Source organism: Amphiprion ocellaris, chromosome 16 (genome assembly GCF_022539595.1).
Source record: "Amphiprion ocellaris isolate individual 3 ecotype Okinawa chromosome 16, ASM2253959v1, whole genome shotgun sequence".
NCBI classification, from domain to species: Eukaryota; Metazoa; Chordata; class Actinopteri; family Pomacentridae; genus Amphiprion; species Amphiprion ocellaris.
In genome coordinates this window covers 18,972,317-19,000,015 of record NC_072781.1, presented here as the reverse complement: position 1 = coordinate 19,000,015, position 27,699 = coordinate 18,972,317, and the positions used below count along the sequence as shown (strand labels likewise).

General features: G+C 40.1%; 1 protein-coding gene across 3 annotated transcripts; it reads left to right on the top strand.

Moving 5' to 3' along the window:
- Positions 1–534: 534 nt before the first annotated feature.
- si:dkey-192p21.6 (uncharacterized protein LOC565246 homolog) lies at positions 535–27,699 on the top strand. 3 transcript variants are annotated; one of them, XM_023277129.3, is made up of 18 exons: positions 535–651; positions 985–1,079; positions 1,311–1,432; positions 2,300–2,418; positions 4,287–4,356; positions 4,456–4,522; positions 7,260–7,342; positions 10,238–10,314; positions 11,110–11,140; positions 11,255–11,415; positions 13,615–13,727; positions 15,526–15,647; positions 16,255–16,378; positions 16,479–16,565; positions 18,538–18,615; positions 22,810–22,880; positions 23,981–24,093; positions 26,354–26,667. In XM_023277129.3, exons 1-18 carry the CDS (start codon positions 570–572, stop codon positions 26,533–26,535), a joined length of 1,797 nt encoding a protein of 598 aa, XP_023132897.1. In that variant the 5' UTR covers positions 535–569; the 3' UTR covers positions 26,536–26,667. The 3 variants fall into 3 exon arrangements, with proteins under 3 accessions (XP_023132897.1, XP_035807250.1, XP_054874512.1); XM_035951357.2 differs by lacking the exon at positions 23,981–24,093 and having other exon boundaries at positions 26,354–27,699; XM_055018537.1 differs by lacking the exons at positions 985–1,079; positions 1,311–1,432; positions 2,300–2,418; positions 23,981–24,093 and having other exon boundaries at positions 548–651; positions 26,354–27,699.

Genomic DNA, 27,699 nt, shown 5'->3' with positions numbered 1-27,699 from the left:
AATATATTCTCCATTCACTACGACAGCACGTTTTAAAGGACTGTCTGCTCTTCAGCTGACTGGAGTTCATGTCAATGGTTAATGAGCTGCTCCTAAGAGATTGTCCTGGTGAAAATATCTGTCACAGGGAGCGCTGAAGGGAATGAACTGCTTAATGAAATGAAAACAGGAAGCGGATGTGACAAGTGATCAGCTTTTAACAGTCGACTGGATGTGGAAATGAGAACGGTGCTTTAGTGTTTTAATTATCAAGTAAAGAAAGCTGGGTTGTAGAAGAAAACTATTAGATTGGAGTCGGACTTCTGCATTAATACACTCACCTATAACCTTATATACACCTATATGTATATAAAAATACTCCATCTTAAACACTTTACCTGATATTAATCTTGTTCCTCCTCCACAGATTTCCAGAAGTCTATACTTAATGTGCATATTCCCCAACAAATGCATCACAAACTACTTAAAGAAGCCACCAGCCACTGTGCATTTTGCCCTTTGACCAGTTTTTATATTGTTGTCAGAGTTATAAAGATGAGCAGTCGAAGAGACGATCTTCAAGAAACAGCATGGAGTTCTGGAGATTGCTGCATTCAAGTCTAACTTTGTTAATCCTTGTTACCAGCAGCTGTAAAGGACACATCAAAACTGGTGAGATGCAAAACTCATTTGTGGTGGATGGTGATCATTTCTGGTGGCCACATTAAAATAACCACAGAAGCTGCAGTTTGACCCAGAAATCCACTGAGGTTCTCTGTTGTATAGATTTATTATGACAGTCAGTGTTCGGTCTCCATAATTCAGATCAAAACTCAATTTTAACAAATAGACATGTCAGATAGGACAATTTGTTTTGTCTAATAATGTTGAGTCAGTGTTATGATAATGATAATGATCTGGTACGCCCGTCAGTTATCGTGTATTTATGATGTCGAGGAAGATTCTCGAAACAGTTTTTATCAGTGCTGTTCTGAATCTGTGCAGGATCCTCTTTGAAAATGGATCAAGCTTTGCTCACATTTTATAACCAACTGACAGAAGAGGTGCAGGTTTTCTACACATCTGATTACTGCTACAAGGTAAAGATTATCCACTGTTTATTCAGTGGAATCAGCAGCTGCAAAGTCACTGTAGTTACCCAAAAAGTTATATATTTATGTGAATTTGTCTGACAGTATATAAATACTTGTATGTATTTTTTTTGCACAGGCCTTTGGTACACGTAATCAAAGCGTCCACATCATATTTGTCTTGGATTTTCTATCTTAATGTTGGAGTGAGTTGTTTATTAAGTTAGTATTTCTTGTCAGTGTCTGTACCAGCATTTGGCCACAGTGAAACCCAACAACAACAATGCATCTGTCATAATCAGCACCAAATTCACCCTGACTGTGCAAGTATCATCGCAAACGAGGAATGAAACTCTCTGCAGGTATTCATTTTAATTGTCTAACAAAACATTTAACTAGCTGTTAATATCACCTGCAGTCCACTGAGGTAAAACTCCAATTTGTTTGCTAACTGTGCCTATGGAAGTGCATTGCTCTTGTCCTCAGACATAATATAGTGTGGTGGCATCTGATGATTGCGTCAGCAGACTGTGAGATTATTTACAGGGCTGGGGGAATAATCCTGACCTGCTTTCTGGACCTGAGTGATGCCCTCCCTTAAACCACCTCGCCGGGTATCGATCAGGAGCCTTTTTGGGGTTAATAAGACCTGACATTCCAATATTGATGAAAAGGGCTCATTAAAGCCTGAGAGCCACATGTCCAGCGGAAGCATCAGCAGAGACATTAACTGGAGTAGACAGTTGCCATATTCATAAACAGTCAGAACCGACAGCACACTGGGGCAGAGCTTTCCATTTAAGGGTCACCTATAAACGTGGCAGCAGGGATTTCTGTGCAACACAACAAGCCTCTGTTGCTTTTTTTTTGCTTCCTTAGAGGTCTGATCTTCTTAGATCAATGCTGAGGTCTCTAACCAGACTGTGCTGCTATTGATTTCCTTTTCCCCTTTGAAAAAACACTCCAAGTGATAGCTAGTATGTCATCCCAACAGGATCAATATGAGCGTGTAATGCATGTTTTTTGGGCCTGAAACTGGAGATAGTGAGAGGACAGGAGGATGTACTTCAAGCCTGCGGACACTAGGTGGTGCTCCTGAGCTTTACACATAGACGTACATATGAACTCTTAGTTTTACTGTCAGGTCACAAGGAAATATTGTGTAGTTGAGCATCAAATAAACGCTTTTAAGGGAAGAGCGTCTGAATATTTCTGTGTTTTGGATGCAGGTGGATTCAGACATATGAGGAAGGTGGTCATTACTCTGTTCGGATCCACATGACAGAGGTCAGCACTAATCCCAGCTGCACTCCCACTGTGAATAAAACACCAAACAATCCATACCTGCGTGAGTACACAGCACTCCTATGAAGAGGAAATCAGGAGCATAATTTTGAATAATTAACTGAGGCTGACTGCCTTGTTGAGACACAGTGACAGTGAAGGAACCTGTAGCCACACTCAGGCCAAGTCTTTGATCCATTTTCTACTTAACTGAGTCAGCAAAGAAGAGAATCGCTTCTCTTGTCCACATCTACTGAGCAGTAATTTTCATCCATCTCTTGGGACATGATGTGTATTGATCAAATAAGACATGCTTTCTTGAAAAGGGATAAAAGAAAAGCTTTTCTGCTTGTTTTGAAGGCCTGGCTTTGCTGCGAGGAGGATTGTGGGTAATACATTAGGGAGTGTGGAAGGATTAGGGCGTAATGGGATTTTGAAAGCGTCTCTCTCCATAATGTACACTCTACTTAACAATATTGCAGATTATGTTGTAGATCAGACTTTTAAGGCCAAGTAGCCATTATCCGTTATGGTCAGTGTGACTGCACCTCTCACAGTATGATGAGCTTCCATTAGCTTCACAGACCGGTGATTATACAAACTCCCCATAGGACTTGCTCAACTTAAGTAATGGTCTGGTCAGCAGCTCATGACAGGTAAGAGTTGCCCTGCTAGGGAATTTCAAAGTTTACTTCAGCATCTGAGATTGATCGGCTGCAGGGCTTCGTGAGGTCATTTGTAGGGCGCGGTGTTTCTTCAAGCATATGTTTCTGTGCAGCTGCTATCAGATGCACCCTTTAATCATGTTAGTACTGTATTCTGCATTGTACCACAGACCACAAGTCACCTGCTGGGCCCTTAATTCTTACAAACAAATCCACAGTATCGACTAATTTTAAGTGTTTGTTTGACTTTGCGAAATATACCAGTGAACTGAACTTAATTTAGTTGGTCCGAATGCCTCAATTCATTTCCTATTTAGTCTGACAGTAACTAATAAAGTGAGCATGGCTGTGGCAGGGGTCTGGTGCTGTTTCATTTCATGTGCTGAGAGCTTTATGGTGTTTTTATGAGTAGACACCAGAGATGCCATGACTTTTCCGAGGCGATTAAGTGATCGCTCTTTGTTCAGAGTCAATACCATATTGTGGATTCAGCTCTGGTTAAAATGACTTCTTTTTGTTTGCTTTTCCACTAAAGACAAACTGCATGTACTGCTCTCTTTTGCTCTGTGCTTTGACGCAAGAAGAAGATACTGATCTCTTCTGAGCCTATGTGTTATAGTTTTATAATCAGTGGCGTAGCTGTAAAATGTCTCACTGATTAAAGCTGCTGCTGATGGGTGATCAGTAATTCAGCAAACAAAAAAGAAAGAAACTTTCTGCCTGTATCTACAATGAGGCCTTGAGTTTAACCCCATTCCCTGCTTTTTGATCTTGGAAAACTGGATTTTTTAAGCAAATTAAGTCTATCCAGCCCAGTGTTTGTGCCCTCTTCTACTATAAACCTCATCTTGACCCTTCTTCCATCTGCGATGCCCTCTGGCAGTCAGACTCTTTGTTTTTCCGCCCATGTTCCAGTGTAGCCTTACATTTTCCTTTTCTGACGCCTGCAGGGTTAGATTACTCAGAGTGATTACTCCTTGATGGATCGACCAAGATGTTTCCATTAGGTTCTTGTTTGTCACTTGAGGGATCCCCTTTGACACTGGTTGACTGACAGAGAGCCTCAAGGGAGTCCAGAGGCAAGTAAAACAGACAGCTTGGACTGGCCAGTCAGTCTTTTAATCTCTACTCAGATCGTATTCTGATAGATATGTACAGTATAAAGCTCCTGACATAGACATCCAGACAGAAAGACTATGATGTAGAGTGATACAGTCTGAATACACAATTTCTGTTTATAAATGTTTCCTTTTCTTATTTTTTCCAGCTCTTGTGGTGGCAGCACTCCTACTGGCCATAGTGGCTCTCTTATTCGTTGTGATACCCTACATCTACAGGTATACGTATGGTTTCTACATCACCCACTAGAAAAACACTATTCAGCACTGATGATTCTTCCATCAGAAGCAGGCAGCTCAAACTTGTCCCTCTTACAGGAGGCGTTGTACATCAACATTTATTAGGACCATTTGCTGCCAAGACTCAAGCTACTCAGTGGATAATGTAAGTCAACTGCTGCCTCTAATGAATGCATTAGATTAATATCCTAATAAATGGAAGTAGATGACACAGATGTGTGATTTGATTGATTAGATGTAAACCAATCATAAACCAATCAAAGGATTTCCATGAAATGATCATCAGTCATGATGAAGTATTAAACCTGCAATTTAGAAAATAAGAACAATATTTAGACATTTGTGTTTGTACTTTAAGCTTGATAATCTTTGTTACTGTTCTGTAAATTAAAGTATTCAGAAGAACAAAATGCATAGCAATGCAGAATCTGTATTTCTTTTCAGTAGCAATAGACCGGCTTTATGTTTCTTTTTTTCTTAAATCAAACATTGTTTGATCCAACAGTCGCATTGAATTATTTTCATTGGCTGACTCTGCAGCCTGAGATACATACCAAAATTGCTCTGAGACTCCAGTCATCAAGTCATTTGGGAGACACTAATGGAATGATTGATACAAATGTTAGCAGAGCCAGTGTACAGCAGACTTACATGGAAGCGATAGAGCGCTGTATCCGTCCAGTCATCTTGCTTCATAGCAGGAGCTGCTGTGTGTTTTCAGTGAGCATGAATAGCTCCTCTCATTCTTCTAAGCAAGATGTCTCTGGCTTCCATATGCTGTCTGGATGGCATGCATATCCATCATAACATATTAGTGCTGGTGTCTTCCTGCTCTGGCTCTTTAAACTGCAGCACCGAGGCCAACTAGTCAGGCTAATCCAAATGAGAGGGCAACAGGCCAGAGCCATCGAAATGCTGCCCTCACAGAGAGATGGAAAAAGAGTGAGGACGGAAAGATTCCCAACATGATTTTGAAGATTTTTGACCCATGCAGCTTTTTGGACCCTTGGTTTCGCCAATATTTTTACATCTGAGACAAACTGTAGTCATGTAAAATCTTTAAAAATTGCTGTATAAAGACGATATGTGATGCCATGTGATGCCATGTGATGCCATGTGATGTGTTTCTAAATGCGCCCTCTGGTCCCGACTTTCTTTCACAAGGCACCCATTAAAGCCACTTTAAGAGAGAAAGAACTTTAATTGTAATCATAATTAATCACTGCTTTAGAAGAGGGTACTTTTAAATTTAATGCCAATTAGAAGAACCTGCCAGCTAATAATTTAAAGTTCTTGTATTCAGCATTTCGTTTGTGGGAGTTGAAGCGTGAGGCAAGATTGTTCCTAAATAACAAAAAGAGTATTTAAAACTGCTCAATAAATTTATAGTAAAATTAAGTAATTAAAGCCTCACTCATACTGACAAACCTAAATCAAATTTTCACCCAACTCCATTAGCTTTACTGAGTATTTTAATGCCTTTCAGCTGATTGTGAGTATTTTTGTTCAGGTCTGTTAGAAGAGTTAATGCATTTACTTTATTGACTTTATGGGGCTTAAGTTGTTAACTGTTGTGTTTATGGCACTGACTGTATATAAAGATGGAAGTGACATCACTTGGTGGTTTATACAGCTGTAGAGTGGTTTTTAAGCCCAGTGTCGTCGCCATCTTGGTCGTGCCTCAAGCCTTGATTATACACCCTTATACATGCACAGTAGATTGACGTATTTACATATTCCGTGCATGTACTGTACTGTACAGCAGGCGTGCTTCTGCCCTTGTAGTTGTTCACATGGACACTAATTTTTACCTGCAGAGTTCCGCAGAAGGGTCTTCACAAACTTTAATGGACTTGGGCAGATGACAATGTTTATGTCACACAGACACTCGTGTATTTGTGGACACAGAAAGTAGACCACTAGCCTGACCCCACAAAAAGCCTTGAATATATTCCCTTGTGGACTCATACACAGACAGCTGCAGACACCATGGACATAGTTGCTGCTAGTATGCTACTTTTCTAGTTCACAGGTGTCCACTTGAAGGACTCCATTCCATACATGTGCAATTGTTGGTATCTACATATTACATACATGCACACTACGGCCAACATGGGCATTACTGCCCTTGTAGTCGATAAAGCAGTCGAAGTATTGGGCTGGACCCAGACATGTTCAAAGGGGTCCATACCTTTTAATTGCCCCCTGGGGCAAATAAAGTTTTCTGAATCTGAAATCTGAATCTGAATATGGACCCTCCCATACTTGTGAATGCAGAAAGTACAAACCTGGCCTGACTCCCAGCTAATTCAAAAATGAACAAAGAGGTGGAGCTTGAGTTGAATTGAGGTGGCCCATGGAGTGTCCTATACCTGTCTCTCACCCCTTTAAATGAGCAGAATTTTTGGCCTTAATACAATTAAACAGATAAATCCTCCATGTACAATTGTTGTGAATGGAAACTTTAGCTATAGAGACCAAAGCTGTTTTATGGACTAAGCTGTAAACATATTTATTTCAGTTGTACATTTGGATAGATTAACACAGGGGTCTTAGGGGATTGACTCGCTTTAAGAGCCAGCCTCAAGTGGCCATTTAAGGAACTGCAGTTTCATTTTTCAGTTCCAGAGGTTACTGCTTGGTTTACACTTTGTTTTGTTGCCTCCATTTAACCCAAATATGTTAAGTAACCCTGAAGCCTAACACTGCAGCAACAAAGAGAAATAGAAGTCACAATTTGAAACAACATGGATTTAGTATAATTGTAGCCACATCAAGTGAATGAACAAAAGTTGATACTTGTCTTACAACCTTGAATGACCCACATTGGTGTTCAGTTCCAGTGCTGACATTATTTTGTCTCTCCATCATTGTTTCTACAGGACATTGCACTTGATTCTGAAACTCCGCACAATACTAGTAAAGCTAAACCAACACGTCTGCTCTCCCTTGACGCTTTCCGAGGGTATGTACGCCATCAACAACCATCCTGTTTATCGGTCTATCACCACATGCTGCTCATTCACATGCTAATTCTTTTTAGAGCAGTCTGAGGCATGTTGAAGATCTACAGGCCCAGCATAATGAATAATAACAGGGGTCACAGTCTGGCCACATGCTTCCCCAAGCTTTTGTTATCAGGCGGTATAGCTTTGGGCATGATTTCTGATATCAGTGCGTCTCAGGCTTGAAACAGTGTGTTTCTGTTGGACAGGAGTGATGCATGTGATTGAATCTGGGCTCCCTGCTAGCCTTAATTGTGGCCTGGGGGTAGACACAAAGCACGCCTCTCTGGAAACAGGATGCTGGTGTGGCTTTGACCTCCCCCTTGCCAAATAATTGATGTAATAATACCGTCAACATATCAGCACACATCCACACGGCCATAGATCTCCTGCCAAACTGGAGAGCGAGAGGAAATCCAGCAGCACACAGGCTGCATCCAGCAGACGATTGGCATCTTCTCCATCTGTGGCTTCCTTTCGGATGAAAAACCATCTGAAACCATGAGCATATGTGCTGAATTCAAAATACTACATAGTTTTATGTTGTTTGGGGGCTGAAGTGGCTGAGCACATTTTCGCCAGAATCTGCAAAGGTTCAAGGAAAGGATACGTTTTGATTAAATTTCCTTTTATTCACACTTGCAGCCACAGTCCTGTTCAATCTTGTTAGCTGAAATGTCACTTTAGGCTTACAGATACTTGTCGCATATTGACATCCTCATTGGTTATACTAGAAATTCTCATACCTGGCAACACACTTAATCAAACTATGACTCAGTGCTGAAGATTAACGCTGCATGTGCCTCCTCAGCCCTGTGACTTATGATCCATACTCCTGATAACTAACAACTTTCTACGAAGAACAGACACATCAGTCATCTGCCATAAATGCTGAGATATTTCTGAAGGCAAAAGGCTTTTCTCCAGAGCTGAAAGGTTTTTCTGATCATTGCTCAGGCTCTACTGACATGATATACAGTGAACTGTGGAGTACGGTTGCACGTTAATTTTTCTAAAAGGATTTGGATTTTAATCTTGTGCTGCACTGCTAAAAGCCTTTCGCCAGTTTCCTCACTGTTGAAAATCGCACTGTCAGTAGTTAGCAGTGCCATACAACAGATGGAACAACTATTACAGCAAAACCAAGGATTGTGAGTTGCATTTAACGCCAGGTGGCTGACTCAGTCTGTGTCATATTTTGACTAAGATCCAAGTTCTCTTCCGATTCTGTTTCAGATGTGCTCTGAAGTTTGGCCTCAAAAAGAAAGAACCTTGGCATTTCTCCTCAACTTGTAATTTATTATGACTACAATAGGTGTCTGTGTACTTGATATGACCAGCACAGTATGTAACTCAATACTGCACAGTGATGGAGTGTAACTATCCATTTGTAGTGGGGAGAAGTACTGAGCTGATACTCTAATTGGTAATGCATGTACCATGATTCAAATCAAAGAAGTCCATAAGAGTCTATCAGTGAGTCATAACCAGTGGTCACTGCTGGAAGAAAGACAAGCCTCTCTGTAACCTGTTAGCTATAAATCCTAGATACTGATTCCCAGACATGAATTAAGTCTATTACTGAAGTGACAAATGGTCAGTGGAAAGTTTCACAGGGATATTAACAACTTAAACTTGATTAGGAACCAAGAAAAAAGTCTGCGGTGCTTCAACCTGGACATTATATTAACTTTAATGCAACACAAAACAAACACTTCTCACTGTAAATCATATTAATTAAACACTTACAGCTTCCCTTGATCACAGTTAGCTGCCTCTGTTGTCACATGTGTGTGGCATTTGTAATGTAATGGAGCTCTCCCTGCACAGCAGGGCGGTTTAATTAAAAAGATGGCCAATAAGCCGTGATATTGCAGTGATTTTCACGGGGTCTCATCTGGCTAGAGATTTAACCTTTGTCTTTGTCACTATGGCAACTAATGGATATGTTCGTCAAAATTTAAATGATCGCCTGTGTGTATATGTGTGTGTGAGAGAGAGAGAGCACATGGACACATGCAGCAGGGTTTACTCTGCTTTAATAGCCCTTTTGAGATGATAGTGACCGATTAAAATCTTGTATCAGCAGGTTGGGGCTAAAAGAGCAGTAATGGCTCTGGTGCACCTCTTAATTGAATCTAGGCAGAAAAACAAGAGGAGGCAGAGGTAGATACAGTGCAGCTTATCAGACGGACTCGTTCTTAGAGGTTGTCCTAATCTCGTTAGGACTCTTAAAGACCCTCTTATGATTTAAAGAAAAAATTAAATAACACATGAAAGCATAAATTCAAGTATTTCTCCCGGTGAAAGGATTGAGCATGGAGCAAACCTCCACTGCGTCTCCGCCACTTACACTCCCCTGCAAGTTTGTGTTGTGTAATGGCCCCCGCCCCATTTTCTGACATGCAACGCAAACACCTTTTTTCCCTCCAGTGTCTGATTCACTGAAGCACTCCATCACGTGTGCTGTGTTTCAGCAGCCTTGGCTGGTGCTAAAGTATAAAGTGTATCATATATTAGGCACAAAGTCTTTAGTCAGCACTCCTGCTTGAGGAGATCCAGAGGACAAGTGTTCATTTCCTGAGTGATTCATAATGCTTAGATTGCATTACCTTGCATTTGGAGTGTGACAGAATAAAAAGCCCCTCCTCTGGCCTCTTTAACTTTAATTCAGAAGTTAATATTCAATCACAATCCACGCACCACAGTTGAAGGCTAAGAAATCATTATTGTAAATTTCATGTTTTTATAATGCGTTTTTATTGACTGCTATTCAATTTCACATGTGTTTCATTAGTTTATATGTGTACCTGATGTTTAATCCTATTTTTACTGATTTACTTAATGTCATGTAGGTTTGCGCTGACAGTGATGGTGTTTGTGAACTATGGTGGAGGAGGCTACTGGTTCTTTCAACATGCGCCTTGGAATGGTTAAGTAAAGAACAATGCATACATATATTTGCAAAATAAAATAAATATAGAGGAGCTTGCATGCAGTGACTCTATGAGCTCCAGCTTTCTCCTCATCATGTCTGCATCATTTTCTGACCCGTTGTCACTAATTATGATAAATGCAGTGTCAGAAAAAAACGTGCACACACACAGAGTGCCATTCTTCATACAAGCCAAATCAAAGACACGATCCATAGATGTTTATTGTTTTTAACAACCAGGGAGGAGATGAGGAGGAGGAGGGATGAGTGTTTAAATGACAGCTGGGAGAAGATGTGAGGTGGCATGAAATGAGCAGCACTCCTCTGCTGCAAAGGCCAGTGTTGAGGTGCCCATAAGCAAGGCACCTCTGACTGACAGTTGCTGCGTACCTTCTCTGTCAGTCCATAAACATAAAAAATGCAAACATGAGACTTTAGTTTTCATAAAATGCATGTGGCTGTTTATGGGTGTTCTCAATTTAAACTTTGTAATAGCCTCTTTGCCACATGTGCACAGGTGTATTGATTGGAGGGGTGGATTGATTAATCTTCTCTTGGTCGCAGGGCTGCTGCTGTCACCGGAGGGTAGATATTTATTAATCACACCCTTTCGAAATGGAAAGTTAATGGCAGAAGCAGCACTTTAAGGACATAACATTGTTCTTAATTCACCTTCTTGTCTCTGTGGATTGCTGGAAATAGAGGAGGGCAAGAACTGTGAACTGTGTGTAGTGTCGTCAAACTCAAGGTCTACTTCTGTTCATTTACAGTGTGTTTCTAAATGTGTTGCAGGTCTGACTGTGGCAGATCTTGTCATGCCATGGTAGGTTTGTTACAAGAGGACTGTCCAACATTTTTACTCCTATATTAACTTACATGAACATGCACGTTTTTGTACGTATGTGTTTGAATAACATACTACTGTTGTGTCTTCCAGGTTTGTGTTTATAATTGGGACTTCAGTGGTTTTGGCTTTCAGATCCATGCAGAGGAAAGGAGTCAGCCGCCTGCAGCTGCTGCGAAAAATCACCTGGAGAACAGTCGTCCTGCTGATGCTCGGCTTCTGCTTTCTCAACTACTCTCCAAGAGACGGACTGTGTAGGTGCAAAACATGTAGCAGCATGACATCAAAGGAGCAAGAACAGTTCATATGTTAATGTGCTTGTTCTGTACTTTTTGTTTGTTCTATATTGGGAAAATTGCAAAAATACAGACTCTAGCATGTCTAATAATATGTCCACTTATTACATGTAGTACAGCAAATTAATAGCACCAGTGGAGAAGAGATGGAGGATATTTATTGTGATAATGCATCTGCTGATGCGCAGATTTAATCTTGGTGATTAGCTGCATTTGCTGATATATTAACAGTTTGGAAACATATTATGTAACTTGGTATTTCAGTTATTGCTGCAGCTAATTATTACTTTTTCAAGTAAAAATCCCAAATGCTAGCTTTTCAAATGGGAAACTGTTATTTGTCTAATAGTAAACTCCATATTTATGATCTGTGATAAAGATGTGAAATGGGTTGATCTCCAGATTTGTGATAAAAGCCAAAAGCTCAAGAGCTGGGTCGGGGTTAAAGGAGGGGGAAAAAACTCAGAAAATCCCTGTTTCACCATCCACCCAGGATACACAGGGCGCCCTTCACACATTAGCTCTCCGTGGTGCTAATGGACTTTCCTGGGTGGATGTCTCCTTAACTGGGTTAACAAAAATATTGTTGTTGTGTGGCAGTCTCAGAATCCAGCACCAGGGGACGTTTAACGGAGGCAGATTGGGCAAAAACAACCACTGTGTGGTAATGGGCAATTACAAACAGATAGTGTTACACCCTTCAGCTTGGTGCAGCTGCTGTAGACGCTGCTGCTGGAGCTGATCATAACAGCACAGTGACTTTTACCATAAACTGCAGCTTTGCCCTCCGTCTCCAAGGACGTCGTCGGCAGTTCAGTCCCAGGGTTTGATCTAATAAGAGAATGGAGTCATATCAGCTCAATATGTTAAACCCTTTCAATGTCAGATGAGACAGAAGAAGGTGTTAACCTTTAACATCAGCTATGAGTCATTTCAAATAAATCCTGCTGTGACCAGATGTTCAAACAATAGACAAAGCAATGTCAAATCAAACCCTTGAAACTCAGTTGTTTTATTTTGTTTTTCTTTTGGAAGCTTACATTCAACTTTTTGTCTTTTAGAAAATTATAAAGCAGTTGATTTGATGAATTAATTTCAGACTGAATTTGATAGACATATTGTTGTGAATTTACATGGCTCTGATTTCAACCTTTGAATCCTAGAAGCAGACAGTTCTGAGATACAAAATATTACTTTGCTGAAGGTGACAGTATGTTTTCAAGATTTCATTTCTGACAATTTGACAGGTTTTTTTGATGGATGATGAAGGGTTGCAAGAAAAGATAAATCAGATCTGGGTCAGAAAGTCTGGTTCAAGTCTACGCTATTGAGTTGCCTTTTGGAGAAAAAAAAGTTTTTGGCTGATTGTTTGCTCCACTTTCTAGTTGCTTTTACAGTTCTGCTGACTTTCAGTATTATTGCATTTAATCTATCACTGTAAGTGCTCAGAAATTGGAAGCAGACAGCAAAGGTTTCACTGAAATACTATTAAATGTCAACAATGGTGTCAATTTCACCCACAGAAAAATACAAAATGCAGAAACTGGTCAAAAAGTGAAGCAAGTCTGCAGCAGCTCACTTTAAAGCTGAGTTAAGTGACAATTTTGTGGGGGGACAGAAACAGTAAATTATCTTTGTGGGGGTGTAACCTGCATATTTAACTAAAATGTCATTAGTAAGAGCTTCCTCTTTCCCTGTGAAAGGAAAGATTTCCGCCTCTTATTTGATTTGTCCGGATCAATGATTGGGATCATATTGTTTTTAGGCACTTTGAGCGGCAAAGAGGTTTTCAATTAACTAATGTGTAGATTACCATCAATCCCTCAACCAGCAGCCAATCCTATCCTTCCCAATTTGTCGAGACAAAGAGATAACTGGGAATCTTTGATTAGCTTCCCCACATTCTTGACAGGTCCACATCCTGAAGGCTGACACCATTTCTCTGGTCCTCCTGCTGTCCATCACCAGACAGGAAATAGCAGCAGAGCTAGTGACAGTGGGATGATTAAGAAGATTTCTGCTAGGTTTTGCTTAAATCAGCAGAAATAGCTTCAAATCACTGAGGTATATCAGTGCCTTGTATGAACTGTAAGTTAGGTCATGGAGATGCACAGGGCTGTAGTGAGTGTTCTCGCTGTGCTGCTGACTGTGTTGCAGTGTCCTGGTCCTGGCTGAGGATCCCTGGAGTGCTGCAGCGTCTGGGCTTCACCTACTTTGTTCTGTCTCTCCTGCAGACTTTCTGGGGCCAGAAAGAAATCCCACTGAGAGTGGTGAGCAGTTCTGTCAAGTCCAATTTTGTCAGTCATTAGTCTCAAGAGAAAAAAAACACACATTAAAGAAGTCCAACTTGAAGCAGCACATTTACATAAAAGTCTGTGGCCACGCTGATGGCACACAACACGGTGAAACTTAGCAGATGTGATGTTTATCATGTTCGTTATCTTAGTCTAGTGTGTTAGGATGCCAAGCAGGGATAAACACAAGCTACCAAAGCACTGGATGAGATATTACCTAATGAAACACAATGGGTTTGACATAGCATTCGTCATCTGGAAAACATGAATGTTTACACCAGGGGTGTCAAACATGTGGCCCGCGGGCCAAAACCGGCCCACCAGAGGGTCCAATCCAGCTCGCAGGATGACTTTGTAAAAATTATAGAGAAGACTTTAACTGTAAATTGTACATTTGTAGAACTCTAAAATTAAAATAATTCCGAGACCATGACAAGTTGTTTTGATCGTAAAGTAAAATACTAGATTGTTCATTGTTCTTTTGTCATTTTTGCGTCTCATTTTTGTAATATTTTGTCTTGTTTTCATAATTTTTTCTTTTTTGTCTGATATTTATTGTTTGTCTCATGTTTTTGTCGTTTTGTTTCTCATTTTTGTCGTTTTGTGTTTCCTTTTTGTCTCATTTTTGTCATTTTGTGTTTTGCTCTATTCATTATTTTGTGTATCGTTTGTGTCGTTTGGTTTCAAGCTTTTGTCATTTTTTGTCTCGTTCGTCCGTTTTTTTGTCGCTTTGTAACTTTTGTGTCTAATTTGGTGTCACTTTTTTGTTTTGTTTCGTGTCGTTTTTCTCATTTTTTGTCATTTTGCTTCTTGCTTTTGTCGTTTGTGTCTCATTTTTGTAATATATTATTTTTGGAGTTTTTTTGTCTTTTTTAAAGTAAAATACAATGTTGTTCAGTTGCAGATACCTGTGACTAAATGTTTTGTGCCTTTAGATACTCTGTGATCTGTAAGTCGTAATGTGTAAATGATAAACTGAGGCAATTTAACTTACTCTTCTTAAGAAATTTCAGGTTGTTCATAATGTTTTGTAAAAACATAATTCCTTAAATGTGAACATTTTCAGAACATACTTATTTGCACTAAAACAGGAAAAATTTGGACTTTATCTATCAGTTATTATGTTATGATTTTACTGGTACGGCCCACTTGAGATCAAATTGGGTTGAATGTTGCCCTTGAACTAAAATGAGTTTGACACCCCTGGTTTACATTTTAAATAGCATCAGAAAGATCAACATTGCTATCCTTCTGGCTACAAGTATGATTTTTTTAAAAAGCAGATTTGTTGTGTGCATGTTGAATTGTCATTAAGCAGCAAAGCATACACTTCAGAAGTTTGGGGTCCCTTAGAAATGTCCTTATTTTTGAAAGAAAAGCATTTTTTCAATGAAGATAACAGTAAATTAATCAGAAATACAGTCTAGACATTGTTAATGTGATAAATGACTATTCTAGCTGGAAACGACTGATTTTTAATGGAATATCTACATAGGGGTACAGAGGTCCATTTCCAGCAACCATCACTCCTGTGTTCTAATGCTACATTGTGTTAGCTAATGGTGTTGAAAGGATAACTGATGATTAGAAAACTCTTGTGCAGTTATGGTAGCACATGAATAAAAGTGTGACTTTTAGTGGAAAACATGAAATTGCCTGGCTGACCCCAAACTTTTGACTGGTAGTGTACATAAAAAAAATGTTCTTGTTAAAAATGTCACAAACATAATCAGTTTTGTATCTAAATCTTTTACATGATTTGTGTTCGATGCAGCATCACTGGTGGAACCCTGTCCAGGATGTTTTCCTCTATTGGCCACAGTGGCTGATTATCATCCTGCTGGAGGCTTTGTGGCTGTGCATCACTTTCCTCATGCCTGTACCCAACTGTCCCACGTAAGTCCAAACAAGGCTCCCGCTGTCGTACAACCAGCCCAGCATAATCTGCTCATTAATCCACTGTACACATATGCTAATAGTATAAATTTCATCCATCTCTTCATGCTGATAATCTCCAGTTGGGGCTGTTGCGCTGCAGCAGAGGTATTAGTGTGCACCTTGTGTTGCAGGTGTTACGAACCGCCGTGATTTATGGGCCCGTGGTGGATGCTTCAGAGGGCATAATTAGCCAATCTCAGTCTGTCATGTGCAATAAGAGGAGCGGAGGCAGAGGATCCATCTTCCGCGCTCTGTGTCCTCGGTGTTTTTCCCCCGTCTCTGTGACCCTGCATGGCATCACATTTAGAATACTGTAGGCTCAAACTGTAGTATTTTTCACAGAGCTCTTGTGTTTTTTCCCCAACATCTGATTGATTTTTATTTTTACTTGGATGTGAGGATGTGTGGTGAAGGAATCTCGAGACAGAGTTTAAAAACAAGAGGTGATCTTTGGTGTTGAACTTCCTTTGGCTAAATCTGTATCTTGTATTTTTTATACTTTTATAAATCTACACAATACCATACTGCTCCTATCTACTATAATTCTATTCTTTTTTGATATCAGAGGATATTTAGGAGCCGGGGGAATCGGTGACAACAGTCTTTACCCAAATTGTACCGGAGGAGCAGCAGGATACATTGACAGGTGGATGTTTGGTGATAACATGTTCAGATACCCCACATGCAAAGTAAGGAGCTTTTCACATACTAGTCAACAATCTGTCTGTCACAAAACAATGCGAGTGGAATTATCAAACTTGTTGGTTTTTCTTTTCTTGCTTTTTCCAGGAACTGTATAAGACTACACAGCCTTTTGACCCAGAGGGGGTTCTGGGTACAATCAACTCCATTGTCATAGGATTTCTGGGGATGCAGGTAAGAAGGATCATTTATTTCTTCCGTGTGATTCAACAAGTGGGACAACAGTGTTTTAAAGTTATATCTCGCAGACTTTACAGTTTTCATATGGAATAAATGTTAAATTTTCTCCATTAAACTCATAAAACTGATCTCTGTGTATTACATGTTTAGTTTTTCTCCCTTAAAATAATCCCTTCCATCATTAAATGGCTTAGATAGAACTCTACACTGTTGCTTTCTCTCTCATGTGCAGCTCTATGAGGTCCATGCCTCTTGCTCCACCCACTTGCTGCAGCTCAAGCGCACCAGCTCACTCGGGACTTTGCTCAAACACTGTAAAACTACTCTACATTATACGATGATAAATTACATCATTGGAGTACTTCAGTCATATATGTTCGACTCAGAAACTGATGAACAATAATGGTACAAAAAGAGAAGACTAAATTATATTCACCTCTATTGTACTTGAATCACAACAAAAACTGTACATTTAAGAATCTTAGCAGATATACAATGCAAGATATGACTTGATGTAAGTGCAAACGTACTGTAATTCTTTATGTGATTTGGCTGAAGTGTCCCTTATGTTGTCACAATATTAATCCTTGTGTTAGTAACTTACTCAGCAAAACCTTTTTATTCAAACAAAGAAAACTGATTTGTAAAAAATCAATTAAAGAATAGACTCAGAACCATGTGTAGCTGTGACCTTAATGTTTTCAATTCAAACAGTTATGTATATCCACATATTGTGCCTAAATTTGACTCTGGCTTGCCATTTCTGGATGGTATGGCAAAATATAGCCCATTTTGAGCCACTAAAACAACTAAATGTTCAGAGATGCAGTATAAAAATGAAATATGATGAACTGACTGGTGTACAGAGGACTACAGTTAGCTGGAGAGATTCTAGGCTATATTTGATCAGACCAATCAGTTAAATATTGGTTATTATTAGTTAATTATTGTCTTTTTGTATAGTATCATCTTGAAACAAAAACATCTATAAAAGCTTAAAAGATCTGGTATAGTGTATAGACCCCATTTCCACATAGACCAGTATCAGCCCAAGCAGTTTTATTGTTTGTTGCATTTACATGTCACACATACAGCTGAATTTATTTAAGATACATAACTGAAGTCTATTTATTGTGCTAAAATACTCTGAATTGCCATTTCATGATGGCATGGGGAAGTCAAGGTTATTACTTGACACTTTTTTAAGAAATAAAAATCACATTTATGTAATTTCTATATATGTGTTTGTTTTTATACAACTGTATCATTTTGTGTCATATTGCAAACTTATTTGTACTAACATCTGGACAGTCACACTGCCTAACAATCGTTCCTCTGTCTTAGGCAGCATTTAAAAATCTAATCTTTGCTCAGTGGGAACATACAGTCTATTGGACAGGGAGACTAACTCAGTACTTAGTAAAGTTTATGTGAAAGACATTTTGCTGCTCACTGTGCACAGCTGCCCTCCTTTATTGACAAAATGTTGTCAGAAAGTCAGGAGAGAGCTTCTGGTCTTTAGACCCGAGTCTCTGATAGCGACGGTGTCACTTATAACCATTTGGGTTGTGGGAAGCTGCCAAGCAAAAGCAGCCACATTTCTGAATTCCCAGTGGGTGGTTAGCTCTGAGCCCTTCACTCAGCAAGTCATAGACGACACGCCAGGTGTCCACTGCCCTCCTCTGTGTTCGTCCATGCTAATGTTCTCAGCTGAAACATATTCATCATCGCCAAATTAATCAGTGGGTGTGGATGACTTACGCTCCACATCTGGCTGGACAGGATAGGAGAAATCTGACCGCCATGTCAGGGACGCAGCATCGACAGCCACATCCCAGGCCTATTTGGTTACACAAGGGCAAATACATGGACACACTGGCTGCTGGTGTTTATGTGGTATTTCTCATTAAATGTATGAGCGAATGAGTTGTGGTGTCTGTGCTTATCTCTGCCTCTTTTTCCACAGGCGGGGAAAATTATCATTTTCTACAAAAAGATGAACATCCACATCCTCTGTCGATTCCTAGTGTGGGCCGTCCTCCTGGTACGGTACATCATGTAGAGGTTTTACCCACAGCTGCTGTAGTAAATGGGCATAAAAGTCAATTGATAATTTGAAACCAAGACAGCAAATCACTTTAAACATCATCCTGCTTCTATGACTCACGCTGCACTGAGCACTTTTATGATCTTGGTGTTTTACTTCGTCTTGCAGGTAAACTCTGCAGCGTGTTTTTCAGCCACTCGGGTATTAGTCATAACTGCTGAAGCCATTCATTAGCAGGACTTAGTAGAGGACATGTGTGTGATCTCAGTACAATTAAACAACATCCATGTGTGGCTGTGTTTCCGGGCAGACATGGGAATCCGACCCCTCAGGGGGATACATACTGTCTCTCATTGCCTGTCTGTGCCTCACATGTGGTTTTAGATTAGCAGAGTTATGCATATTACTTACAGTCTGCTGCAAGTATATAAGCATCTGCAGACCATGATCTGCTCAGGCACCTGCACGCAAAGTTTCAACAAACAGACCAAACACTTGGCACTTTTGATAAAACAATGGATTAAAGTTTAATGAAATGCATAATAAAAGGTTAAATATGTTTGGATAGCTTCTGAGATGATATTTGTTTTTAGTTTGTGCTCATACTGGGTGGTCTCAAAACACAAAAAGAGCCAAGCTGGCCTCCATTTCATTTAGAGGGGGAATGCGTCCCTGAGGGAGAAGCTGAGTGTTACAGGAGATGGCTTGTTTTGCATTTGTAAACCTGTGACAGGAGGCTGCTAGTCTGCTCTAACAAGACTGACTGACAGCCGTGCAGAAAGGCCAGGCCTCAGCTGAATTGTGCTTGGCCACTGTTTTTATGCACATTCGTTGAGATGCTGCAGAGATGTAGCTCCTTTGTAAAATGGGGTTAGTAGAAGCCTGCATGCTGTGGAGGCAGACACCCTGAACCGGCAGTCTCATGACCTGGAGCGATGATGGAGCTGGAAGAGCTGGCTGCATCACCCAGCCTTTGAAATCAAACTGTGCACAATGAAAAGGAGGGTAGACTCAACCACAGAAAGAGCACACAGAGGCAGGGATAGATGGTCTCAAGGCTTGTCATTCCTGTGTATTTCTCTGCCTTTTGTGTAGCTTTGGATATCATGTTCCTTCAAACGGTTATGCCTATTTGTATGTGGTTTGTTTATCTGACCCATGTGCTGAAACCACACTGACGGTTATTCGGTTAGGAAACAATCTAATGAATTTACATGGTCTTATCTGTACTATAGATGTCATGCAGTTAGGTTTGTCAAGTCAAATAAAGTTTATTTTTATAGCCCAATATCAAGCACAATCTCAGTGGGATATGAAGTAAAGTTTTTTTTTTAGTTTGTTTTTTTTACCCAGCCCATACTTTCTGATAAGATAGCCCCAAAGCCTCAGCATGTCAAAAACCAGCCATGCCAACATCTTTTTAGTCCTTTCCAGACACCACTTCATCACTTATAGCAGTGACATTCTGCCATTCAAGCACAGATCCTTTTTATATTAAAAATGGAATGTGCAAGATTCTGAACATAAATAGAATTAATATAGCATTAAATACCTACGTACTGTGTAAAGATGTAGTGGAACAGTGGTATCCTTAGCAGAGAATGAAGTCTCATTTTGTCTGTGTGTTGAAATTTGAGCTTCTCTGTTGAATGTTTTGGCAGCCGGTCCAGCAGTGCGTGCATGTTAGTGCATGTGAGTCCCTCCCTTTGAAACGGCTGGCACTCTCCACAAGAGTGACTTCCCACATGACTCTGGGAAAGCAAAAGTGCAGTCCAGTGTTCATCTGATTGCCTAAGACTCAAAGAATTTAAAACCAAAGAATTTTATTTATGCTATTTACCTAATTTACCTGCACTTCTGCAGTTTTAAGGCTCTCATATGCTCCTTTTGTTTGCTCACGTGTGTTCCATTCCAGTCTTTGCCAGACCACAATAGTGAGGGAAAAAGCAGCAATATGCATTTAATATTTGCCATATATGTGAAACTGTGCTGTCAGTACACTGTAGCACTGTCTGTTCATGTGACTGCATGCAGTTCAGACGTGTGGCATGTTCAAAATTATGCAAAAATGTTGGTAGGTCCGAACAAGTGAGGTTGGCAACTTTTACAGAAAAATGTCGAGATGCTCTGTGATATGAGATATGAGATTGACTTAAGATACCATGAGGCTAATTTAAAGGTATGCATGCTTGAAAGGGGCTTCTGAGGCTGTATTTAGGCTTAGCAGTGCTTGGAGCAAAATGCTAACATTAGCCTGCTAGCATCATTACAACAACGTTAACATGCTGATGTTGTGCAGCTATTGTAGAGGCTCATGTTAACTCAACACTTAAAGGGTGATTTCATTGACACACGGATTGCTGAATTTGGTAAATTAAGGTCTGACACGATATTCATAAGTTCAATTCAGCTCGAGCATGTTTACATAATACATAAGAAACTATTTATACAGAAACGTGAGCAACTAGTGTAGCAACATACAACCTCAGCAGTCAAAAACTGTGTGGAACACCAGACAAGACAAAGGTTGTCCCTGTTTGTACAAATCAGGGTTAATTGGCTCCTACAGGTATGTTTTCCAATACTAATGTAGTAAATCCAGTTTAAAAAGTCCAAAGAATGGGCAGTTTGTGTTTGTGAATCAGGAAAAATCCTGTTTCTATATGTGAGAATCAATTGAAATTCTGTTGTGAGAATTTAACGTCATTAACCTCAATTCTTAAATGACAAATCTCCTCCATTATGTCTCCTGGTGTTGAATCTTATTGACTATCATTGTGCAGTGAGTGGCTGGAGGGAGGTGAAATAAATTAGATCCATTTGGCTTCTTCCAGAAGTACAGAGTGATAAAGCAACACATGATGAAATAAATAAACATTAGGCCTTTATGTTTTTTCCCAGTATCTATCGGTTAATGCTACATAGATGATGTGGAGGCTACTCAAGATTCTGATGTTGGAGATGATATATATTCAAGATCATAAAGTGTTTAGTGATGGATCAATACAGGGACTTAAAATTCTAGTTAATTGAAATAATGAATCGCAATAAAATAGATTTTCTCACTTTGCAATACTTGACCGAGAGAGCAGACCATTTTTTATCGATTTTAGGAACAGATACATACCACGAATGAGGAATCAACCCAGCATGTAGTCATCTCACGTGTCCTGCACATGTATACTTACTTTGATTTCTTTAATCTCAGTGGTTAAATCTATTTTTAGTTGTTTTTTACCAACACAGAGGGCAAAATTAGTTTTAGCGATTGGCCTGCTCTTGATATTGACTTTTCTAATACGATTTTGGCTCAAAGGGGAGGCAGGAAGCAGAGCTGAGCTGCCTCTTGTTTCAGACATGTGCTCTTGACATTATCAGGTCTGCTCTTTGGAGGAGGGAACTCATTATTGCATGTGCCCGACCTCAGGACTGGTATTAAAGACAGGAGGTCCACAAAGAGCCGAAAAGTGTTAATACAGTAAAGGCGGATTTTACACCACGGTTCACTGTATTTTTGAGGTGGATAGATATTCAGGGGCAGCCATGCATCTTCCTCATAATAAACAACAGCCCCCGTTAATTAAAGTCCAACGATCAGGCTCCAGAAGTGAGAGATTGAAATTGAGCGATTGCCCCACATACCAGCCCCATCCCACATCCTGCTGCCTGGATAGCCTGGAGACTCAATCCAGCCCCAGCTAGGCTATTTCCACACCATCGATTCTGTCATCTATACGCATGATGGATATCCACCAAACGAGCATGTCTGGATTCTGATCCACTGCCCCGGGTTTCTCTCTGGAGCACAGATTGTTTCTTTGTGTATCCAAATCATATGTAAAGGAGAATAGATGAGACAATAAAAGATCTTACTGATGTAGAGTTCACCAGATCATATGCAATTAATCCATATTGTGAGTAAATAAGACCATCAAATTCATCAGGCTGTCACTCTGTTGGTGTTAAGAACATAAAGTTGTTTAGTGATCACAGTCATTTATCATCTTTCAGCTCATTGTTTTGGCTCCAGTGTTTGTTTGCAGTCCTGATTTAGATGCTTCTTCATGTGACTCACATAATTGGCTAATCTGTTGGACTCGCTTGATTCTGTTGCCTCACGTTTTAGCAGCCCAATACAGATTGCTTTATCGTCCTCCATCGATTTGAAATCTGTTTCATTTCCACCCTCAGGGAATCTCTGCAGCCATCCTTTCTAAGTGCACACGAGACGGAGGATTTATACCTGTCAATAAAAACCTTTGGTAAGTGCTTCCTGACCCTCTAAATCCAGCCACTTTTCTTCACAAAAGAAAGGATGGGTTTCCAACAGGCACAAATCAAGCCTGCTAAAACACGCGTTTACTTACCTCTTACGACAGCTACAACTGTAAATAATCACCAGGGCTGTTGGGAGTGTGAGGTGGAGCGGTTATACACCCTCCCAACATGATCACTCTTCCTTACGGCCAGCAAAATAAAACATGCTTTTTCCTCTCCGCCCCAGAAGCATTCACTACACATTTTACCAGCTCTGTGTGATGGTAAACGATCAGGCTCTGGGAAAAGTAACTATATAACCACAGTGGTGTCTCAGTGCTCCCAAACTATCATATGCCTTTTTGGAAAAACAAAGCATGGCACCTTGATAAATGTTTGTAATGATTTTGCATGAAATACTGCGCAATTACTGCCTCAGACATAGATCACTTTACGACCTGTGCATTTGTTCCACTCCCACGTTCCCCTTAATATGATGTGAATCATTTTAATGTTGCAGCAGGAAGAATACCATTTCATCTGGGATGTGTAAGCAAATTCCTCATGATGTTCCACTGGGGCCCCCGCTAACGCCACGCTCATCCCTCGCTATTACCTGCCTGGCTTTTATAGGCAGTTCATCATGCACAGGTTATTGAGCTCTTGAGTACAAGTCCTTGCCTGGATGTCTAGAAGTAATTAACTCCCAGCCAAGAGTCCTTTTTGGCTCCACTTCAGCTGAGATAAAAAAAATAAATAAATGAAAAAGCCCACTGCAAGGAGGCAGCCATTTTACATTGGATGGTATTTCATCAAACATTCTTGCACTTAGGAACAGACAGGGACATGGCTGGTTGGCACAGTTCCATGGGGTACATGCCAAGGATCCACTACTGATGCTATAGACCATTCCAGCAAACTGTCCCACAGTTTGTTGGAATGGTTTGAGACCCCTGGGTGTTATTTATCTGCAGCAGGAGATTGATAGACTAAGTATGTTTACACCCTTGTTCACACCCAACAGTTAACATTTTAGCGATGCCCAAATGTACAGAGTGAAACATTGCTGTTGGTGTAAAGTGTTGCTGGTGATGTTTCTCTGCAGGTCCCTGTCCTTTGTGTTATGTATGGGCTGCTTCTCATTCCTGCTGCTGGGAGCCATGTACTTTGTCATTGATATCAAGGGCTGGTGGGCTGGACAGCCATTCGTATACCCAGGTACTGAATAATCATGACCCAAGGCACTCAGTGTAATATGCTGTGCTTTAGTTGAAATTAAAAAAAACCTCATCTACACAGTTGGAATATGATTGTAAACCTTGAACACAATGAGAAATGAATTTAATGTCTCAAACCAGCTTTAATTAAAGCTGGATTGTGGAACTTTTTTATTTCCATATAAATGTAGATATAAATGAAAGTCAGTTACACGTCCTTGGTTCATGCCGCGCTGATTATGTCTATCAGCAGCAGGCAAATGTCGTGCTTTTTGTGTACCAAAGTTTCAAATCTGGGGTCTAAGGAAATATTTCCATACTGGGACACTGTTAGCAAGGCATTTCATGTCAACATAGTCAAACCATTCTGTGCTGCACAAAGGTCTGAAAGCACCTCAGTATCATCTTTTGTTCATATTTCCTTAATCTAAGTGCAGTCGCATTGGGAAGGGCTATATAAAAAATGAAGAAATGGATTGTACTCAAAATAGTCTTGAGGAGGGTTGTTTTGGTAAAACATTTGGACACAGTGATCTGAGCGCTTTCATTAAAATGGCTGCCTCAGTGCATGTCTCAAATCCTCACCAAAACTTCAAATTTTCAGTTTGGTAGGTTGTTGGAGGTTCCAATAACTCACTCGATGTAGGTTCCAGGTATAAGCCTCCTTTCCACTATCTATATGTTACTGTATATTAAATCCCTTTCAGTACAAAAAACAACAACCAAAAACTCCAGATAACAACACTGTAAATGTCAAGTTTTGTTGAAAACATTCTTTTGAGGAGACTCAGTTGCTGCATTCTTGGCTTAGCTCCACCCATGACGACTGTAATTATTTTAATGAAATACAAACAATGCAGAGATTTTCCCCCCTGCTATCACAGACTGATAACGAGCTGCAGACAGACTATTCTGTGCTGCAGAATGGTCTGACTATGCAAGAATACATCACCAATAATGATTGGTTTGCCAGAGCAGAGACGGCTACAGAACTGTAGTAAAGCCTATGTAGATTAATCATGGGAAACTTAAAAAAAAAAAAAAAAAAACAGATTCTGATGCTTCAGATGAAAAAGAAACTTAACATTCAGAAGAAGGATTCCAGACTACTAAAGTAAGTGATAAGTGGCAAGGACGCACATTATAAGCATGGGTTAACTGTATTTGTATGATTACTCTCACTGCCAAAAGGGAGAGACAAATAGAAATATTTCTATATTAACAATGTCTGTTTATATCTGTGCCTTATTTTCATAGTTACAGCCATTTTGGTTTAGACTAACTCTGCACTTTCCACTTTATTTCAGTAATCCAACAAACATCCATCCATTATATATACACCGCTTAGTCCTCATTAGGGTCGTGGAGGGTCTGGAGTCTATCCCAGCTGACTTAGGGTGAAGACAGGGGACACCCTGGACAGATCACCAGTCTATCATAGGACTACACATAGAGACAAACAATCACACTCACATTCACACCTACGGACAGTTTAGAATTATCAATTAACCTCAGCATGTTTTCGGACTGTGGGAGGAAGCTGGATTACCCAGAGAAAACCCATGCAAACATGCAAATTCCATGTAGAAAGATCCCGGGAAGGATGAGACATGAACCGGAGATCTTCTAGCTGCAAGGCTAAAGTGCTAACCACCTAGCCACTGTGCAGCCTCCAACAAACATGAATTCTGTAATAGCAGAAATGAGCAAAATAAGCTTCCTGCCTGTTCATATGCAACAACAAACACTTAGCACTTATTATTTTATAGATTAGTCAACAAAAAGAATTCATTTGGTTTCTTTTATGCTTTTGTTCCTTTCCTCTCCTCCTCTTTGCATACAAGTCGTTCTGCCACATTTAAGGCTGTCATTGTAAACAAGACGTTTTCCTAATGTCTAACCTGGTTCTATATAGCAAAAGTGTCCTGAAAGTATTTGATTGCTTTGTCTCAGTTGTAATCACTGTTTTGGTCTCCTCTATATTTCTCTCAGTTATTTGTTTGCTTTTGGTCAAATACTGAAAGAAGAGTTTGAAATGGTTAATGTAAATTTTAAGCTTATTTGGAAAGCATTTAGAGGTTTGCTCTGCATGCCTAAATTTTTTTTTTTTTTTTAAATCAGCCTTTACTTTTTCCAAATGTTTCCAACAATGATGAATTACAATGAAAAATAGGACTGGACATGATAAATAACTAACATTTCCTTTAAAACTGAGAAACCTTGTTCAGTAATAACCTGTCTGTCTCTTCTATCTTCCTCAGGGATGAACTCCATCTTTGTGTATGTTGGCCACTCTCTACTGGGTTTCTACTTCCCCTTCAGCTGGGAGATGCGCTTCCAGGAGAGTCACTGGGAGTTTCTCCTGCAGAGCCTGTGGGGATCCTCACTGTGGGTGCTCATCGCCTACCTGCTCTACAGGAAGAAATTCTTCCTCAAAATATAAGAAAAATAAAAGATCCTGCAGAGGATATTTTCTTATTTTTCCAATCAAAAGCAAACACTGCTCAGAAGGTATACAGATTATTGCAACATCTGGGGGAGTTCTTAAATACCTGGCCCAGGTTCTTGGCTTAATCAGTTTAGTCGACTTCTAGGAAGTACAACCTTCCCACATACACTGGAATGAATTGAACTAATGTCTGAGTCATCTGATCAAGCATCTTAAAATCACGCAGCTCAAAGTTTTTATCAAATACAAAGTGCAGCAAAGTGGAGCTGTGAAGTATGAAAATGTTCGTCCATCTAATCCATATAATGCAGTTTCTGTAGAAGATGTCTGATCTGCTGTCAGTGTGGGCAGCTGAGGATTTATTCCACTTGTTTTCTGCACAGAATAGACTGATTAAATCAAATATACTGAGGTGGTACTTAACAAATTAGGCCGAGTGATTCAACAACACACCAGGCTGACTATTATGAGTCTGTTGCCATGGCCACTCCTCTTTGTGTGTCTGTGTGTGTGTGTGGGTACCATCTGCTGTCCGGGTGACGGTACTTTACTAGGGGTCAAGATGCACGACTCACAAAGGAGTGTCATTAATGGGACCGACACCTCTTGCACTCATTGTATTAGAAAATCAGGGAAATTACACAAATCCAATTCATCAGACGAGCCCCTTTCAAAGAGCCCGAGCCCTTTACATGTTTTACATTTTGCATATTTAACACCCAGAGCCACTTACTTACTGAAACAGGGTTCATTCTCAGCCTGAGATTATAATATTCCCACATGATTGACAGCCAAGTTGAGAGATTTACACACATTTGTAGAGCCCTGAACATCTTCAGATCAGTGTCCCTCAGCATCAAGTCAGGTGGTGTGTACATCGTGAAATAACCATCTAGTTAATGAAACAGCATCATGCTCTTCCTCCACAGTGAAATCCTATTATGCACTCCTCAGAAGCCGTAACAACGTTGCATAACATGGTGTAGTGGTTTTGGCAATTGTGTTATGAGGAGAAGTTGTTGTTTGAATTCCAGTAGGTGCATCCTGCCTTCTTGAACAAGACTCAAATCAGTAATTGCTTTTCCAAACTACTGTGCCAACAACGGAAATGCATAGCTGATTCATCATGAGATGAAAATAAAATCAATATGGACTCAC